We start from the raw sequence: 19,046 nt of genomic DNA, 5'->3' as shown, positions 1-19,046 counted from the left end.
TTGCACAATTTCATCGTTCTATGGTATGTTCAGTAGTCTTTAAGAATGGTCAGATATCAAAACTAATTCACTTTATAAGCCAGCCACATTTCCATTTTTCTTTGTTCTGGGGGGTTAATGTGAGTTCTGAGGTAGGTTTACCAATTGGTTGATTGGAAACAAGCTACTACTGTATAATCCAAAAGAAGGGTATAGTTTATAATGTTAGTATATAGTAGGTAACATAATAAGGAATGAAAAGATGCAGATTTTTGTTCTCCTTTGGCCATCCCCTTCTGTGGTTGCTTTTTGTGTGTGTCTTATTAAATATTGTGTGAACTGTTTTGGGTGATTCTACATCTACAGATATTTGTTTTTCTTTGAAATTTGGGACAGTGGATATTTGTCTAATTGACTCATGCAAATGCGAGAAAGTCCGATTCAAATCAAAATGTCATTCTTATATTTTGAGAAGAAGTGGAATAGTGACCATCTTTGAAATTTTTCTTTATGAAAGTGGGAGATGGTAGGAAAATGTGCTCCATGACTGTTGGTAACCCATAGGCCAGAGTATTTAGCAATTTCATAGATTATAAAGCCAGAAGGAACATCTGTGATCATCTAATCTGATCTCCTGCAGAATGCAGGCCATAGAACTTCTGTGAATTAATTCCTATTTGAACTAGAATATATCTTTTAGAAAAACATCCAATCTTGATTTAAAAATTGCTAGTGATAGAGAATCCTCCACAACCTTTGGTAGATTGTTCTAATGGTTAGTTACCCTCCCTGTTAAAAATGTGTGCCTTATTTCCAGTCTGAATTCATCTATAGAGCTCTGCAAATCCGTGGATAGCCGCTTCATATCCATGGACCATTTTTGCAGATAGTGGATCGGATGCAGATACAACAGCGCAGGGCTATACTCACTTGCAGCACCTGGCCTGTGGCATCTGACTTGGGCAGCCCGGGGGGTGCAGCACACTCAAGTCTGGCAGCCAGCAGCTGGGGTTAGGTGGCAGGACAGTCTCGGGACTATCCAGGCCCAGCTCACCACGCTGCTTCCTGTACAGCAGCTCAGGCCCCTTGGGCAGTGCCAGTGTCCCCACCATGGCCGGGCCTGGCAGCATTGGCTGGCTCCTGGGCAGCAGGGCCTGCCCCTGGCCACAGAGATTGGAGTGGGCGGGGCCCAGGGGCCCCACCCCTCCTCCGCCCCACTGTGGTGCAACATGCACTGCTGCTGCTATCGCTCCTGAGCCCCCAGGAGCAGCATGCAATGCCTCTTCCCCCTCTCCCCCACATTGCCCCTTCTCCTTGAGACCCTGCCCCTGCATGACCCCTGACCCCGAGTCCCCACCCTGAGGCTGCCTCTTCCCTGCAAGACCCTGTCCCCCCTCGCTCATCTCCATTTCCCCCCCCCCATCGCTAGTTTTTGTGACACGGCTTGCCGCTGTGGATACACATAAAAGATGGCTAGCGAGTCGGATCGTGGGTTGATTCTGGTGGATGTGGATCGGATGTGGATCCACATTTTTGTATCCGCACAGGGCTGTATTCATCCACTTCTCTGAGCCATTGGATTTTGTTACACCTTTCTCTGCTAGATTCAAGAGACTATTATGAAATTTTTGTTCTTCGTGTGTAGGTACTTATAAACTGTGATCAAGTCACTCCTTAACCTTCTCTTTGTTAAGTTAAATACATTGAGCTCCTTGAGTTTATCACTAAAGGCACATTTTCTAATCCTTTAATTTTTCTCATGGCTCTTCTCTGATCACGCTAACAATTTATCAGCATCCTTCTTGAATTGTGAATGCCAGAGCTGGCCAAGTGCTTTTTAGCGGCAGTCACTCCTGTGCCAAATACAGAGGGCGTACAACAGCCCTACTACTATATTTTATACATTCAAGGATTGTATTAGCCTTTTTAGCCACAGCATTACACTGGGGATCTCATGTTCAGGTGATTATCTACCTTGACCCCCAAGTCTGTTTGAGTCACTAGTTCCCAGGATAAAGTCCATCATCCAGTAAGTATGACCTTCATTCTTTGTTCCTAGATGTATCACTTTGCATTTAGATGTATTAAAATACAAGTTAGCTTTCACTCAGTTTACCAAGTGATCCAGATTGCTCTGTATCAGTGACCTGTCCTTCATGCATTGGGTTGGTTAAGCTATGCCAATGATTCTTGAATATATTATTCTCAATGTGCTGCAGGTAAATGAAGTCTGTCTACTGTGACTTTGATATGCTTTGGAACTCCATGAAACAACAGACCTGAGATGGATTTTCCAAGATTTTATATCCCTGTTCTCATTGCAACCTCTCTTATCTACCTGAACACATTCTATACCATACTTGAATATTTATTTATTTTTTTATACAAGGGCTTGTCCATCCTCCAGTGCCATATTCCACACCAACAGTTTCAACTCTTAGGCCTAAATATTTAGCTCAGCACAAAGCTTAAGTAAATGGGGTATGTACAGTGGTACTCCATAGGACCTTGAGGGACACAAACACAGAACTCTTCAAAACACAGAGTGGAAACAGTGCTATCCCTGTAGGTAGCCTCTGCAACTACTGCACACCACGCCCAATGGATCCAGGTCATCATAGGCCCACCAGCCAGGCTTGTTCCCCTTTTCCATCTCCTCATATCTCCCCACCTTGTGCTGCCATAGAAGGAGCTCTGTTGGAGCTTAGCTCAATGGTGTGGAATGAGTACTGATATCTGCATAGGCTCGCATCGTTCCCAGCATATACCTGTTCCCTTATCACTCAAGGATATATACTGGCACCAGATTCAAAAGATGTGAAGACAGAAGTGATCAGCATTATCTGATTGTGCTGAGTCAGTTTTATAAAATTAAGCTGTAAAAACAAAATGTTCTTGCCCTTTGTTAATGTATGTGATTTAAAAGGAGATAGTCTGTGTGAAGTTTTGCTTCATTACATGTTGACCAAACGGAATTCTTTTTGTCTGTATTCAGAATCTCTGCTCAGGAGTGAGGAAGTCTGAATGCAGACTTGTATTTTAAATGCTCCATTTAATAGGATCCTGTTATTAATGCTGTTTCCTAACATTAAAATCAGTGGTGTGGGATTCCCTCTGAAACTGGTCTCTTGGCTGGCTATTCTGAGCATCTGGTCTCCTTGGAGAAGGAATGTTCTTTAATTGGAAAGTATATATTATTAAATTATGATGCAACTAGCACCTAAATACTACAGTGTAGGAGCTTTAGAAAAGAGTGAAATAAATACAACCTTTGAAACCAATGGAGGCATCCTGTCTCATAGAGGAATGACGGTATATCTCTGCAAATCACACATTAATTTCTATTCAGCTGTTCAAATAGAGCAGTATTCTGATTACATTCTTCATAATGGAACAAATGTACTGTTTTTCCTTTCATGCTAGAATAGGACTGCCTAGAGTTTTGGGGATGAAGTGACTTCAGAAAGTTCCAGGCTCTCTGACTGCCCACCACAATACGTTCCCCTTATTCTCCCAAGCCAAGCTTGCTTCCTCCCCAAAATTTGTTCCCTAATCATTCTTCTCTTCCCTGTCATTTTTCTCTTTTCTTATTCCCCCATTCCTTCTTCCCCATTGACCCTCCCTTTCGTGAAACTATGTAGATTCGTTTACAGCTGCTTAAGGTGCCCCTTCTGCCAGTCAGTGAAGCTCTGTGAGCATTGTTTATGCCTCTAATGCCACTTGGTCCTCTCCTTCAGCACTGGTTGTGAATGCCTGTCATTGGTGTTCCTGTCTTCACATTCTGCAAACCAAGGAAGATGGTGGCTTTGGGTCACAGACTCTATTGCTGGACTCAATTTGGTGGTGGCAGTGGCTCTGGAAGAGAGTGAACAGCCCTTGTAACTGCTGCAGATAGGAGCAGGAATGAGCCCAAACTGGTTCCATGCCTCAAACCAAACCCACCTGATCTTTGGGGGTTTAGATTAAATGGAACCTGGATCCAAACCAAAATCCTACAGATGAGTCTTTGTAAGACCAAACCTGCCTCTGCCTTTTGAAATGGAGCTGATTCAAAACTGAAACCATCTATCCAAAAATCCCCTCTCCTCCGATCCCTCCTACCCCTCCCCCCAAAAAACTTTGGGGGGTGGGTTAAAATGAAATTCAAAACATTCCTTTGCAAAAAAAATAACCAAACCAAACTTTTGATGTTTTGCAAAACCAAAGCCTCCCTAATTTGGATGTTTTTAATATGGAGGAGGTGAATAGTTCTCTCTGTATGATGGTTCCTTACAAAAATTTTAATGAAAAGCCAAAACTGTCCTAGGAGAACAGTGACTGGGTTTCTCTAAGGCACGTGGCCTTGGGAAATAATCCTGTTTGTTCTCTAGGAATTTGACTGGAGGTTGGATTGTGCCAGTGTCATGTCAATTGCTGGTAATACAGAGAAATCAATGTGGAAATGTCTGCAACACTGAAACCTGCACCCCTTCTGTTCTTGTTTTCAGCACTGTCATTTGTGTTTGAATATCGTTAGGAATTCACACAGCTAACAGGGTCATATCCCTAGTTATGTGAAGAGACCTACAAAACTTAAGACCAGCTAAGTAGGGAGTTCCATTTGTCTAGTTACCTAATGTACATAAATATTTCTAGCATTCCAGAGTTGCTGACAAGCTGAAAATAAATGGTAGTATTTTTCTATTGTTTTAATTAGGGCTGTCAAGCGATTAAAAAAAATTAATCGCGCGATTAAACAATAATATTTTTGGATATTTTCTACATTTTCAAATATTGATTTCAATTACAACACAGAATACAAAGTATATAGTGCTCACTTTATATTTATTTTTATTACAAATATTTGCACTGTAAAAAAAATAGTATTTTTCAATTAATCTCTTACAAGTACTGTAGTGCAATATCTTTATCATGAAAGTTGAACTTACAAATGTAGAATGATGTACAAAAAAACCCTGCATTCAAAAATGAAACAATGTAAAACTTTAGAACTTACAAGTCCGCTCAGTCCTACTTCTTGAGCCAATCGCTCAGACAAACAAGCTTGTTTACATTTGCAGAAGATAATGGTGCCTGCTTCTTGTTTACAATGTCACCTGAAAGCAAGAACAGGTGTTCTCATGGCACTGTTGTAGCCGGCATCGCAAGATATTTACTTGCCAGATGTGATAAAGATTCATATGTCCCTTGATGTTTCAACCACCATTCCAGAGGACATGTGTCCATACTGATGATGGGTTCTGCTCAATAACAATCCAAAGCAGTGCAGACCAATGCATGTTCATTTTCATCATCTGAGTCCGCTGCCACCAGAAGAAGGTTGATTTTCTTTTTTGGTGGCTTTGGTTCTGTAGTTTCTGCATCAGAGTGTTGCTCTTTAAAAAGACTTCTGAAAGCATGCTTCACACCTCATCCCTCTCAGATTTTGGAAGGCACTTCAGATTCTTAAACCTTGAGTCAAGTGCTGTAGCTATCTTTAGAAATGTCACATTGGTATCTTCTTTGCATTTTGTCAAATTTGCAGTGAGAGTGTTCTTAAAATGAACAGCATGTGCTGGGTCATCATCCAAGACCGCTATAACATGAAATATATGGCAGAATGCCGGTAAAACAGAGCAGGAGACATACAATTCTCCCCCAAGGAGTTCAGTCACAAATTTAATTAATGCATTTTTTTAACAAGCGTCATCAGCATGGAAGTATGTCCTCTGGAACGATGGCTGAAGCATGAAGAGGCATATGAATCTTTAGCGCATTTGGCACATAAATATCTTGCGACGCGAGCTACAACAGTGCCATGCGAACACCTGTTCTCACTTTCAGGTGATGTTGTAATTAAGAAGTGGGCAGCCTTATCTCCCATAAATGTAAACAAACTTGTTTCTCTTAGCGATTGGCTGAACAAGAAGTAGGACTGAGTGGACTTGTAGGCTCTAAACTTTTACATTGTTTTGTTTGAGTGCAGTTATGTAACAAAAATACACTTGTAAGTCACACTTTCATGATACAGAGATTGCACTACAGTACTTGTACAAGGTGAATTGAAAAATATATCTTTTGTTTATCATTTTTACAGTGCAAATATTTTTAATCAAAAATATAAAGTGAGCACTGTATACTTTGTATTCTGTGTTGTAATTGAAATAGATATATTTGAAAATGTAGAAACATATCAAAAATATTTAATTTAAATTTGGATTCTATTTGTTAACCGTGCAATTAATCGTGATTTTTTTTTTGTTAATCGCATGAGTTAAGTGCAATTAATCGACAGGCCTAGTTTTAATTAAATCACAGTGCAGACAATATGGCTTATTTCAATAGCAGACAAATAGATTCTGTTAGTGGGAAATTGACTTTAATATTGGTCAAAAGAGCTGCCAGGTCAAGTAGTTTTTATTGTTTATTTGAAACTCCTGACCATAAGTAGGTTGCATGTAGGGGTGATATAATAAGGCAGGTGTGCTGTACTTGGATTCCAAGAGGCAATTACTTAAAAAGCACAGCAAACATGAAGTATAATAGTTAGTACTTGACAGTGCTATTGTAATGCCAACAGACCCCGGTCCTTGGCGGGCAGGATCGAACCAGGGACTTATGGAGCTTAGTGCATGAGCCTCTACAGCATGAGCTAAAAGCCAACTGGCTGTTAGCTAAGGCTGTAGAGCAGACTCATTTTCTCTCTCTAAGTGGTCTCGGTGCCCCTAGATAGGACAGAACACCACACCCAGCAGGTGTGTGGGTTACACTATGCAAACACAAACGAATTAATCCTCACAGTACCCATGTAAGTAAATAAGATGCTTTGTCCACAGGGAAACAGAGAAACATGGAATCTGGGTAAGTGACTTTCCCAAGGCCACACATTGATTCAGTGGCACATCCAGATTATCATTTAGGAGCTCCTGACTCTCCATTCTGTGGTCTATCCTCTAGCTAGGCCATGCCTCCTCTACAAAAGCACAAAACCAAGCAAACCCTGAACCCAGCTATTACTCAGTTATTTTCCCCCCCTTCTCCGGGGTGAAGTGAATGGGTTTTGCTTATTTGACAAAGTAGTAGCTGTGATCCTGGCATCCCAGCTTCAAGCTCCATTCACAGGAACACCTGAGTTTTAGGGCTTGTCTACACTTAGTGCTGCGGCTGTGCTGCTGTAATGCTTTGTGAAGACGCTACCTATGCCAATGGGAGAACGTCTCCTGTTGGCCTAGGTACCCCATCTCCCCAAGAGGTGGTAGCTATGTCGAGGGGAGAAGCCCTCCTGTTGACACAGCACTGTCTACACCAAGGGTTAGGTCAGTATAACTGTCGCTCAGGGGTGTGGATTTTCCACATCTCTGAGCGACGTAGTTCTACTGATTATAAGTTTGTAGTGTAGACTAGGGCTTAGTTGTGACTCTGCTGCTGACTTGCAGTGTAACTCTGGGCAGCCTCTTTGCCTCAGTTTCACTATTGATAAAATGGGGATAATAATACAGACCTGCCTAGCTCACAAAGATATAGTACAGATTAGTTAGACAATGCCTGTACATTGTTTTGAAAAAAGTGCTAAGTGTTTCTGTTTTGTTAAATATTTTGAATATGAAAACTTAAAATGACTATTAACAGAAACATATCTTGTTTCACACTGTTAAATTCTATGAGGCATAGTCTTGCTAATGGCTCTGCCCTCCCTTTCGAATACTTTACATTCTCTATCCTCCTTGTTCTCTTCTCCCCATGGGTGTAGGAAGGGCAGCCTGATGGTGGCCCTGGTTCAGTTTTCTTCCAACATTCATTAATTATCTCCTGGACCATACAAGATTCTAATAGGAGAAACATTCTTTCATCTTTACATAATTTCAACTGAATATCTTTTAGTCTTGAAAACACAAATGCTTTAAACCCTGGGAAATGTATAGGTCCTTTCTTCATGTGATTTTATTTATTAACTGAGTCCTGAATGAATACATTTTGCGAAGCCAAAACCTGGCCCCGTGGTCATTCTATACTTCGAAATAAATATGCAAAGAAGACAGAAAGGAAGAACCTTGTTAAAATTTTACTATCTGGGCACTGTGCAGTTAATTTGCATACTTTTCCAAGTGGTTAATGGAGATTTTAAACATTAGTTTAGTTTATTTTGATATTGGAAATGCTTTGTTTAGCAGGATTTCAAATCGGAAACTATCTTCCCAGGATAAGATATTGTTAGTGTCCTGTCAGTATGATATAGCTTCTGCCTCCACCACTGCCCACTAGTGTTCTGCACAAAATGTACCTGTCTTTAATACACACTTACACACACTAGAAACCCATTTCCATATATATGCGTGTAGATGGTCCACTGATGTTAATACCATACATCATATACATGCCCAATATGTATTACACCTTAAAATATCTATGGTTTCAGGGGAAATGAGTATCAGGATTAGAGGATGTCTGAGAGAGAGTTTTGTGTGTATAAACCTGTCTTTTGATGAATTGTTTGTGCTATTTTCTCTCTTTATTCTCGTTTCATTGCAGCTCAGTAAATGTGTAGGCAACAAAAAACACATCTGGTGAAATAGAAGATTACAGTTATGCATCAGTATTCCTGTAATGTGGCTCCTCACTAATGCCCCTCGGGAGGGTTGCAATGAATATCAGACATTAATTGGTTCAGTACCAGTATGTCTGACCTTGAAGAAATTTAATAGGTCAATTCTTCATGGTGTTTTCTAATACAGAAATCATCTTAGACAGGAAGTTCTTCGGGGCAGGGATTATGTCTTCATATGTGCAGGATCAGAGCCTCTGAGTGCTACCACAAAATAAATATTAAATAATAAGGAAATAAAAGGCTAATCATAAAGCTGCACCGCTGTATGGCATCACGAACATCGTTGCTTTCAGTAAATCTTTCATATCTTGGGATTCTCTATCAGCTGGTAGATTTGGGGGGCGGGGTGGAGGGACAGGAGGAGGAGTGAGGAGAGGTACTGAGATGGGGGAGGAGTGTACAGCTGGCTCCAGGCTGGGAAGGAGGGTCCCAACTGCTTCCAGGCACGCCCATTTCAGCCCTTCCAGGTCCTGCTCCCCATCCTGTTCCTGAGCCCTGCAGTGGCCACTCCAGTTCTTCTGAATCCTGTTCTTGTCTCTGCGCCACCCTCCATATTGTGCAGGAGTTAATTTGGGGATAGAGCCCCCAGAATATTTCCATTGCAGGGGCACTAGCAGCCCCCGCTCTCTCAGCCTCCCAGTTCTACTGCTCCTGTGATGGATTATGGATACTGTACAGTTGATACATAAGTGCTAGTTTTATTGCTTCAAAAATAGGCTAAAACCTGTGTCTGATTTACTGAACAGTGAGACAAGATGGGGGAAGTAATATATTTTATTGGACTAGTTTCTGTTGGTCAGAGAGACAAACGTTCAAGCTACACAGAGCTCTTCTTGAGGTCTGGGAAAGGTATTCCCAGCATCACAGCAAAATGCAAGAAAAGATATTTGCCTACCTTGTCTCTCTAATATCCTGGGACCGACACGGCTACAACTACACTGCAAACAACAATTACTGAACAGTGTAATGCCAAACCAAATTACCATGAAGCATTTTTGATATTTTTAATACATTGTCAGAGCTGCAGCAGTAGGGTTACCATATTTTAAGTGTCCAAAAAGAGGACACTCCACGGGCCCCGGCCCTGCCCCAACTCCGCCCCTTCCCCGCCCCCTGCCCTGCCCCCTCCCCTGGACGCTTTGCCCCCTCCCCCTTCCCCTCCCCTGCTTCCCGCGAACATTTGATTCGCGGGAAGCCTGAAGCAGCAGGCAAGCTGGGGCGGGGGGGCGCGGCTCTGGCCCCGGCGTCTCCTGCCCGGCTTGGCTCGGGCCCCAAGCACCACTGGCCCGGGCCAAGCACCCCTGGCCGAGCACCACCCTGCCCGGCCCTGGCCCCGGCCCAGCACCCCTGGCTGGCCCCAGCCCGGCCCCTGGCCGAATATCTCCAGCTCCAGCCCTGGCCGAGCGCCCCTGGCTCCGCACTGCCGGACCCAGCCCGGCCCCCGGCCGAACACAGCCGGCCCCGGGCCCCGCACCGCCGGCTCCAGCCCTGGCCGAGCACCCCAGCTCCGCACCGCCGGCCCCAGCCCGACCCCCGCCCGAACACCGCCGGCTCCGGCCCCGGCCGAGCATTGCTGGCCCCGGGCCTCAGCCCCGCACCGCCGGCCCCAGCGGCTCCGGCCCCCGGCCGAGCACCGCCGGTCCCTCCCTCCCTATTTTCCCGGACAGGTCTGGCTTTTTGGGATTTCCTCCTGGACGGGGATTTGAGGCCCAAAAAGCCGGACATGTCCGGGAAAATCCGGACGTATGGTAACCCTATGCAGCAGGAGTGGCTGAAATATCTGTTTTGCATTTACGTTTCCTGCCTCTCTTTGTGCGGCTTCATGCACTTGTGGCAGGGTCTGCCAGGAGAATCTCACTGTGGTCAGAAGCTCTTCCTCAGTCACTATGTTTCAATGCATGCTGCTCAGTCAGCAGCAAACCCTCATCTCGTACACTGCACAGTCAGCTTGCTTTAGTTGCTCTGTGCTCATGGATATAGGCTGCGTGAGCAGAAACGGATGATTGTTCAGCTCCCTCCTGTTTAAGGGAACCTAGATGAAGAAAATCAGTGCACTGACCCATAATGTCCAAATCTCAGTTTAGCTCAGATTCAAACTATGGATGCTCATGGGGCTTAACTTCCTGTGTTGTCTTGTTTTTATAATTAAAAGGTTGTTGAGAAGGAGGGAAATTTGAATGCAAAATACAAATAGAGGCTTAGAAACATATATATGATCTTTGATCTCACTAGTTTTATTGTCTCTGTTTAAACACACGAGTAGTTTTACAGCATGTACATTTTGAGTAGTAAGTTACCTACTGTTAGAGTGCTGTGAAAGTGTTTGCAATTCTGTGACTATTGTAAGCAGTCTTCTAGTTTATTAATTAAAAAATAGTGAAACATGCATTCTTCAAATGGAAGATGAATACATCACTGGTATTGTGAATAACCCTCTAATACACTGTGCTAAAAACTGGTAACAAAAGTCACAAAGGGGAACCTTTCTTCATTTCAGCTGTCCAACCAGATGTATTGACCCTGTTTCTTAATTTAAATACTTCAGCAAAGGGAATTCTCCCTCATTTCCAGCTCTGCCTAATATATATAAAAGGCAAGCAAGAGATCTGCCCGGATGCCTGATGCATTGTGAAGCTTTGGAGTATAAATTATGGGCAGAAATTGCAGTGTGTAGCAGCTTCCATAGGGAGAAAATGTAGCGTTAATCAGCTCCCTCAATTTTTTTCCAAATCCCATGAGAATTTACCACTTTCTTTTTCTGTTATTCCCTCGTCCCCCTCCAAATTAACGCAGAATGATGAAGTATCCACTATTGAAGTGAAGGAACAAGACCAAGATGTTCTGGTGCTTAGGAAAGTGTCGTCACATAGCCCTGCCCCCACATCAGGGAGTGCCGAGAATGATTGGAGGTAAGAGTTTTTTCCTTGGGCGCTCAGAGAGAGAGAGAGACAGACACGCACACACAAGCTGACTGCAGAGCTTTCAGCAGCCAGATGGACTCAGTTACCAGCAAGAGAAATAAGATGGCAAGATATTGTAGCATTTAGGGAATGTCTTTGTTATTAACTCTACACTATGGGAAGTTCCAGGCTGAGGATCTTTGACCCTTATTTAGACAGGAAGGATTCTGCTGCCTTTCTAGGCAGGGAGCTTCCCTTGCCTACATTTGATGTGCCTTATTTTAAATATATTGATGAAGAGGATGAGGAGGATGAATGGAGTAGCCGCTCACAGTCTTCAGTTGAGGATGACTCTGTGGACTCTCTGCTTTCTGATAGATATGTGGTGGTATCGGGGACTCCAGAGAAGATTTTGGAGCACCTTCTGAATGACTTGCACCTAGAAGCAGTCCAAGACAAAGAGACAGGTAAGGTACAAATTGGATTCTGTTCCTAAAACACAGCTTTCTGTGTCCTCTGTTACTGTTTGTGATACTGTCTGCACATTTGGCTGACACGCTGGCATGTAATAGTGCATATAATGACCTCTGCTGTTAAGGATTCTAAGTGCTGTATTTAAACTCGCATGCTGGATCTGTCAGGTGATATCTTAGCTATGTTTATCAAAAGGAAATCAAATCCAGGCCAGTGGGGGTTTGTTTTTTGGTTTTGTTCCCTCTGAAATTCTCACTAGTCCTTGTTGAAAGCCAGCTGACTAATGTCACTGCCTTGGTACCTGATGTCAATATAGGGAGGAAACGTGAGAACCCGACAATAAGAATGTGTTGAACTGAGGCACATAGCCTCTGGGCAGAAGTGTCAACAATTTAATGAAATTATTCAGCAGCTACATGCTTTGCAGCAACTTCTGCTTTTTTCATAAATGGCTTTACATTGTTGCCTACATTGCACAAGCTGCAGTGTCTATTATACGGTACTTGTGTCTCTTCAACCAGAGACTGTAATTCTTTGTAGCCTGCAGCTATTATATTGATCAGACAACTTGATTCATAGTTTATGTAGCAGTTCAATCTTCTAACTAAATACAAATTTTGCCACCATCAAAGCATGTTTGGCATATCTGTTGCTTCATAAAAAGTCTTACCAACTTCCGTCAAAGCACAAGATATAGTATATAAGAGAATGTAGTACTTGTGGGTCTTCAACTAGAGACTGTAATTTGTTCCAGCCTGGAGCAAATTATTATATTGATCAGGCTACTTGACATGTAGTGTATTTTTCAGCTTGGTCTCTTGGCTAAACGCACAGTTTTCTGTCACCAGAGCTCCTTTGGTAGTTTATCAGGAGTTCCTACAACCTGAAATCTATTTACAGTTTTAGTGAATGTAGTTATGCTGGTGAAGTGTCAGCACAAGATCAACCCTTCAGAGTTTCAAAATGCTGCTGAAGGGCTGTGAAATGTAGCTGGCTGGAAATGGAGTTGATATTTTTTATTGTTCCCAATGGGGTTAAACTGCACATTCTCAATGCTTGTGTATATGCCCCACTACAAATGAGATTACTAAGAATAAACACGTTTAAAAGGATTAAAGTGACAAAAAGTATAAATAACATCTGTGACTCTCATAGGAATTTTAGTGTCCATTCTCAGAACAAGTCAGTAGTTTATTGTTGGACAGAATTTATTTTCTTACCAATGATGCATAATTTACAGAGAATAATCCAAAAGAAATACAAACTGTCTGATGATTATGATGTTCCCTGTGCTGCTTCTGTCTGCCTAGAGATTAATATTTTGTGCAGAGAAAGCACCACTGTCTGACTGTTCTGTTTCCTCAGGTATAATATAATAGTGCTGTGTATAAATGTACTTGTACCAATTCCCAGGCTGAATTACAGAAGTGGTTCATGAAAGGATATTGCTGGCAGAGTAATTCAGATCAGGGAAAAGTTCACTTATACATATTAGCATATGTAGATTTGGGGAGATTAGCTGGTCACTCCTATAAACTGCTGTTAGTTTTGTTTATAACCTCGTAATCCTACTGGAGAATGTTGAGGTCTTCAGTAATGTTCTGCATTATTTTTTAAGTACAAAGAATTGCTGGCTTGGTTAAATCAGATATCTAGTATATCTTGACTTTTTATTACGTCTGCTTTACCTCCCTGCTTATTTTTTCCCATGGGGGTCCCAGCTCAGCTGCTCTGGCTTGACTGGCTGTAAGGAGATGATGATGTATCCTTTTAGGCTGAATGTCTCAGCTCTGCAGTGTGGTCAGTAGAAGCTGGGTACTGTTCAGAAAACAAGAATTTAGAGTCTGATGATGGATTCAGATTTCCATAAAAACAATGAAATGGCTGGCCCTAAACATTACCAGTTGACCTGCAGTTACATGACACCTGTGCTGCTATTGTTTTCCTTTTAATTATACAGTAATATGGGGCTTATCTTTAAAAAAATTGACTTTAGGTGCTACATTTTCAAATGAAGGCACAATGGAGCCACCTGTCAAAATTCATGTAAGTCCATTGTAGAACCACTTACTTCCAAACCACAAATCGGTGTGAAAATGTGGGGTACTGGCTGCACATCTTTGTGGTAGCACCTACAGGACCTATGCAAATGCCTACACAGCAAAGCCTCGGGCTGTGGGGGCTGTTTCAATGCAGTGTAGACTTCTGGGTTCAGGCTGGAGCCTGAGCTCTGGGACCCTCCCACCTTGCAGGGTCCTAGAGTCTGGGATCCAGCCCGAGCCTGGAAGTTTACGCTGCAATGAAATTGCCCTACAAGCCCGAGTCAGCTGGCACGGGCCAGCTATGGGTTTCTCATTGCAATGTAGACATATCCTCAGTGGACCACAGAGCTAGTGGCTCCTCTGTTTGCCTTGAAGCTACTTCTACCGGTTATTAGGGATACTCTTTTAACCTATTCCACCAACATACATTCAGCAATGACATTTATGTTGCAGAGTAATGACATCCTGAGTCATTTGAACCATTACCTTTGTAAGATGGTACAATCATGCTTTAACTGACAGCAATTGGGTATATACAATCCACCTTCCCAGAGAGCTGAAGGCATAGCGATGTGCCCTTTACTTAATAGTCCAAGATGGCTGGCAGGTCCCCATTTGTTTTTTGAAACCACAAAGAATATTGTTAGGGTTGATTGTTCAGTATGACTGGCTCTTTGGCACTGATCTGTAACTGATGTGAGAGAGTTTGCACTCCAGTGGACGTCACAAAATCAGGATAATTTAGTCTGAGAGAGAGCGAGAAAGTAATACGCTGCCCTAACATATGTGATCATTTCTTTCTCTAGCACTTGGTCCACAGAGAGGATAAGAGCCTACTATTGCTATCAGCTAACAGTCCTTTACATAGAAATACTTTCAGTTGATATTTTGAGAGACTTTGGAAACTTCCCCCAAAACTCTGTGGGGGAACTTGGTAAAGTAAAAGAGCAAAATAAATGACAATTTAGTTTTTATTTTCATGTTCATAGGGAGGAATAAGAGTTTAGCAGAGTTAACATGCAGTAGAGCATGTACTATAATAATGTTTTTAATTGTTGAGAAAGATAAGCTCCAGTATTAATGCCCTCTAACCCTAAAAACCCACTAATTTCCTTCACTTATATAGATTGTGAATGTATGTTTTCTGATCTCTAAAAGCTGGAGAGAAGAAAATTAAATATTATAACAGAATTTTTTAAAAAATAGACGGTAATAGAATATGTTACAATAGCCAACATGAGTTGTTTGCAAATAAATTTCAATGCTAGGCTCAAGGTTAAAATTTTACAGGACCTTTAGCTAGTAAAGTACTGGTGGTTTTTAAGTTATTGGGTCAGCCGAAGCTACAGAATTAATAGAATAATCTACTTGAGGGGATTTAAACTGAATAAAGCTAGCTAGTTTCACAGACAAGACAATTGCAGGGAGAATATTCCCCCACCCCAGTCACAGAAGTCTACTTGGTACTGCTAGAGAAAAGGAAGAAATATAGGAAGCCAAAGAAATGTTTTTTTCTTTTTTCTTTAAAATGTTTAATTTTTCCATCTGAAGCTCTTACACCACCGGTGATCTATTACAGAAGGGGCTCAGTCCTGTGTTCCTTGAGTTTCCATAACTCCCATTGATGTCTGTGGGAGTTTGGGGTGGGCAAGGAAAGCATGATTGGGGACCATAATGACTAAACACAAGTTATTGTAGTTTGTATAACTAAATGGTAACCTTGCATTAAACGTGCATTACTGCTACCATGTCACCTTCATATATACTTTAGTAGTGCAGCTCACCTGTTAATATCCTGATGTTATAAATTTGATGGTATAGCATATGCACCTGATGAAGTTTGAGTGACGGGGTAGTGCAAAACTGCCACACAAAAATTGTGCTAAGTACAATGTACCATGACATTCATAAAGGAAATGCACTGGTTCTAGAGTCTAGAACAGGGGTGGGCAAACTATGGCCTGGGGGTCACATCTGGCCCTTCAGAGTTTTAACCTGGCCCTCGAGGCCCTACCGGGGAGCGGAGTTGGGGGCTTGCCCTGCTCCGGCACTCCAACCGGGGAGCAGGGTCGGGGGCTTGGCCCACTCTGTGTGTGCTGTGGGTTCTGGAAACAGCGGCACATTCCCTCTCCAGCTCCTACATGTATGGGTAGCCAGGGGGCGCCGCACGCTGTCCCTGCCCCAACCGCTGCCCCTGCACCTCCCATTGGCTGGGAACCAAGGCCAATGGGAGTTGCAGGGACGGTGCCTGTGGACGGGGCAGTGCACAGAGCTGCCTGGCTCAGTCTCCATGTAGGAGCCAGAGTGGGGACATGCCGCTGCTTCCAGGAGCTGCTTGAGGTAAGTGCCGCCTGGAGTCTGCATCCCTGGCCCCCTCCCGTGCCCCAACCCCCTGCTGCAGCCCTGATCTCCCTTCTGCCCTCCGAACCCCTCAGTTCCAGCCTGGAGCACCCTCCTGCACCTGCAACCCCTCATACACAGACCCACCCCAGAGCCTGCACCCCTGGCCGGAGCCCTCACTCACCTCCCGGCACCCCAAACTCCTGCCCCACCCTGGAGCCCCCTTCTACACCCTGAACTCCTCATTTCTGGCCCCACCCCAGAGCCTGCACCCCCAGCCGAAGCCCTCACCCCCTCCCGCACCACAACCCCCAATTTCGTGAGCATTCATGGCCTGCCATACAATTTCCATACCCAGATGTGGCCCTCGAGCCAAAAAGTTTGCCCACCCCGGTCTAGAAGTAAAACCCACCGGGCAAACTAAATTTCCATAGTATGGACCCAATTGTCCAATCTGCTTGTGTGCCAGAAAGGATAAAATCCTTTATGGATCTGGGCAGGTGGTAGGGAGGGAAAGGCTCAGAAGAGGGCAGTGCCACCTCCACAGCATCATTTACTTGTTTCCCCTGGGCCTGCTGAAGCTGCTCCAACAGGATCCCTGCAAGGACTGGGCTCTTTTTGGGATATAGGCCCAAGATCAGAGGGTCAGCGTTAGGAGAACAACTGCTGTTCCACCCTACCTTGTCTCCACTGTACCTCACCCCAAATCCATGGATCTTACTTGCTGTTTTACTCCATACTGTGGCTCCCTGTGGGGAGTTCTGGGGCAGTGGCTGATGATGGAATAAGCCATGCTACCAAGGAGTTGGAGAGAACTGAGAGTGATTGTAGGGGTTCAAACCTCCTTCTGCTTTCCTTGGAGTAGAAGACAAACCCCAATCCCTTTGATGGAAAAGTGGAGAGGAAACTGTGTTTCCTGCCAATTGTGTCAGAGTTGCTTAGTTAGGAGATGATAGGCCCCCTGTACTTGGGACTTCTGAGAGTCCGATTTGCCACAGAAGAAAAGCAACCTACAATATGTCATTAGGCAATAATAGTACATCATTCCTATTCTCCCCTCAATTTTTCCCCATTGTAATGAATTCCTTTACCCATACTAATTGCGACCTCTTGCCCTGTTAAGAGGGCAATTGCAGCCTTCAGAAGGGTCAGCTCTATAGTTGTGTGTTTGTGTTTGTTTATGCCTAGCTGCAGTAGTATTGTAAATGGCTCACAAAAACACTGCATAGACTATTTAAAACGTTAGACCTTAGTCCATCCCGTGCTTTGCTGTACATTGGGCTACCCACATTTGCCATCCTTGCCTATCAACTGCCCTTCTCGCTAAATCTTCCCATTTCATTTTGAGGTGCTTGATGTCATTCAGAACTGTTCATGTCCATGTTATTCCTCTTTTTCTTCTTGTGTTTTCTGGTTTCCATTCCAGGGCGGTATTTGGTAAGCATTCTTTTTCCATTCTCCGCACATGTCTTCTTTTGTAGATTATTTGTGAGAGGGTGCCTTGTCCAGTAATTTTTCTGACTTCTTCATTCATCTTCCTATCTCTCTGTGTTGTTCCCAATATTCTTCTCAGACATTTGTGATAGAATGCATTCAGCTTTTGCGTATCTTTCTTGGTCAATTGCCATGTCTCACTGCTATATGTGATGGTGATAACAATTGCTTTGTACACGTTCAGTTTTGTCTTGAGGGAGGCGTTTTTGAGTTGCCAGATGTTTGTCTTCCAAATGCAGTGTTTGCCTTCCTGATTCTTCTTCTTCTTATTATTATTATTTCCTCAGAACTGGTAAGATCAAATAGATACAAGGATTACAATCTAATCAATATGCCATGCCACTTACCTTTCCAAAAAGTAAACTCAGATAGTTTTTTTTTTTAAATAGGCCCATGGCACTCCTTAGTTTAAGGGTTTAGGACTTTCCCTAGACACAAGATAGTGGAGCAAAGATATAAGTTGCAGTTTTGCACAATCTTTGGACCTCCCGGGATTCTTCCTGAAATGGAATATATGGAGTTAAAAGCTCAAATATATCAGTAGGATAAAGTCCATTTATGGCTTTGAAAAATTACAATGAAGGATTTGGATTTAGTTCGTACACCAGCTGCTGGTTCAGAGGGGCAAAGTGGTGGATAGGCAGATTCTCTTCTGCTACCCCCAGCTTAATTCTCATGGCCACATTCTACACTAGCTGCAGGCCACAGATCAGCCCCTTATAGAGCCCTATATGCAGCGCATTGCAGTAATACACACAGACATGCATTATGTTTCCTGTTCAGTAGAGCTGGTTTGAACATTTTTGACTAAATGAAATTTCAGCTAAATATGCTCTTTCAATAATATATTCCAATATGGAATGAAAAAAAATGTCAAAACCTCAGAAGTGGCCACAAAATGGAATTGTCGTCCTCTGGGGGGGGCTCTACTGATGAATGCAAGGAAGAACCACCAAATACACCTCTACCCTGATATAACGCGACCCGATATAACATGAATTCGGATACAATGCGGCAAAGCAGCACTCCAGGGGGGCGGGGCTGCACGCTCCAGTGGATCAAAGCAAGTTCAATATAATGTGGTTTCACCTATAATGCGGTAAGATTTTGTGGCTCCCGAGGACAGTGTTATATCGGGGTAGAGGTGTATTGGGCTTAAGAAAGTAAAACAAAAATATATGGCCAAACTCTGAGGTAAATCAGAAGTGTACATTTTACCTTCTGTGTGCCCCT

The 19,046-nt window shown here is 43.2% G+C and overlaps 1 protein-coding gene across 3 annotated transcripts in view; it reads left to right on the top strand.

The window, feature by feature from the left end:
• The window catches only part of RAPGEF5 (Rap guanine nucleotide exchange factor 5), a 236,881-nt gene that overhangs the window by 131,553 nt on the left and 86,282 nt on the right, over nucleotides 1-19,046 (top strand). For 2 of the 3 annotated variants that reach the window (XM_024106678.3, XM_024106672.3), the window contains exons 10-11: nucleotides 11,357-11,472; nucleotides 11,842-11,930. The exons of the other annotated variant lie outside the window; for it this stretch is intronic. In XM_024106678.3, the coding sequence (XP_023962446.2) occupies nucleotides 11,357-11,472; nucleotides 11,842-11,930 (205 nt within the window). The remainder of the gene's footprint in view (nucleotides 1-11,356; nucleotides 11,473-11,841; nucleotides 11,931-19,046) is intronic. 3 annotated transcript variants of the gene reach the window in all.

This window comes from Chrysemys picta, chromosome 2 (assembly GCF_011386835.1).
Source record: "Chrysemys picta bellii isolate R12L10 chromosome 2, ASM1138683v2, whole genome shotgun sequence".
NCBI lineage: Eukaryota > Metazoa > Chordata > Testudines > Emydidae > Chrysemys > Chrysemys picta.
The sequence above is the reverse complement of the archived record's forward strand: the minus strand, read 5'-3'. Positions and strand labels throughout refer to the sequence as shown.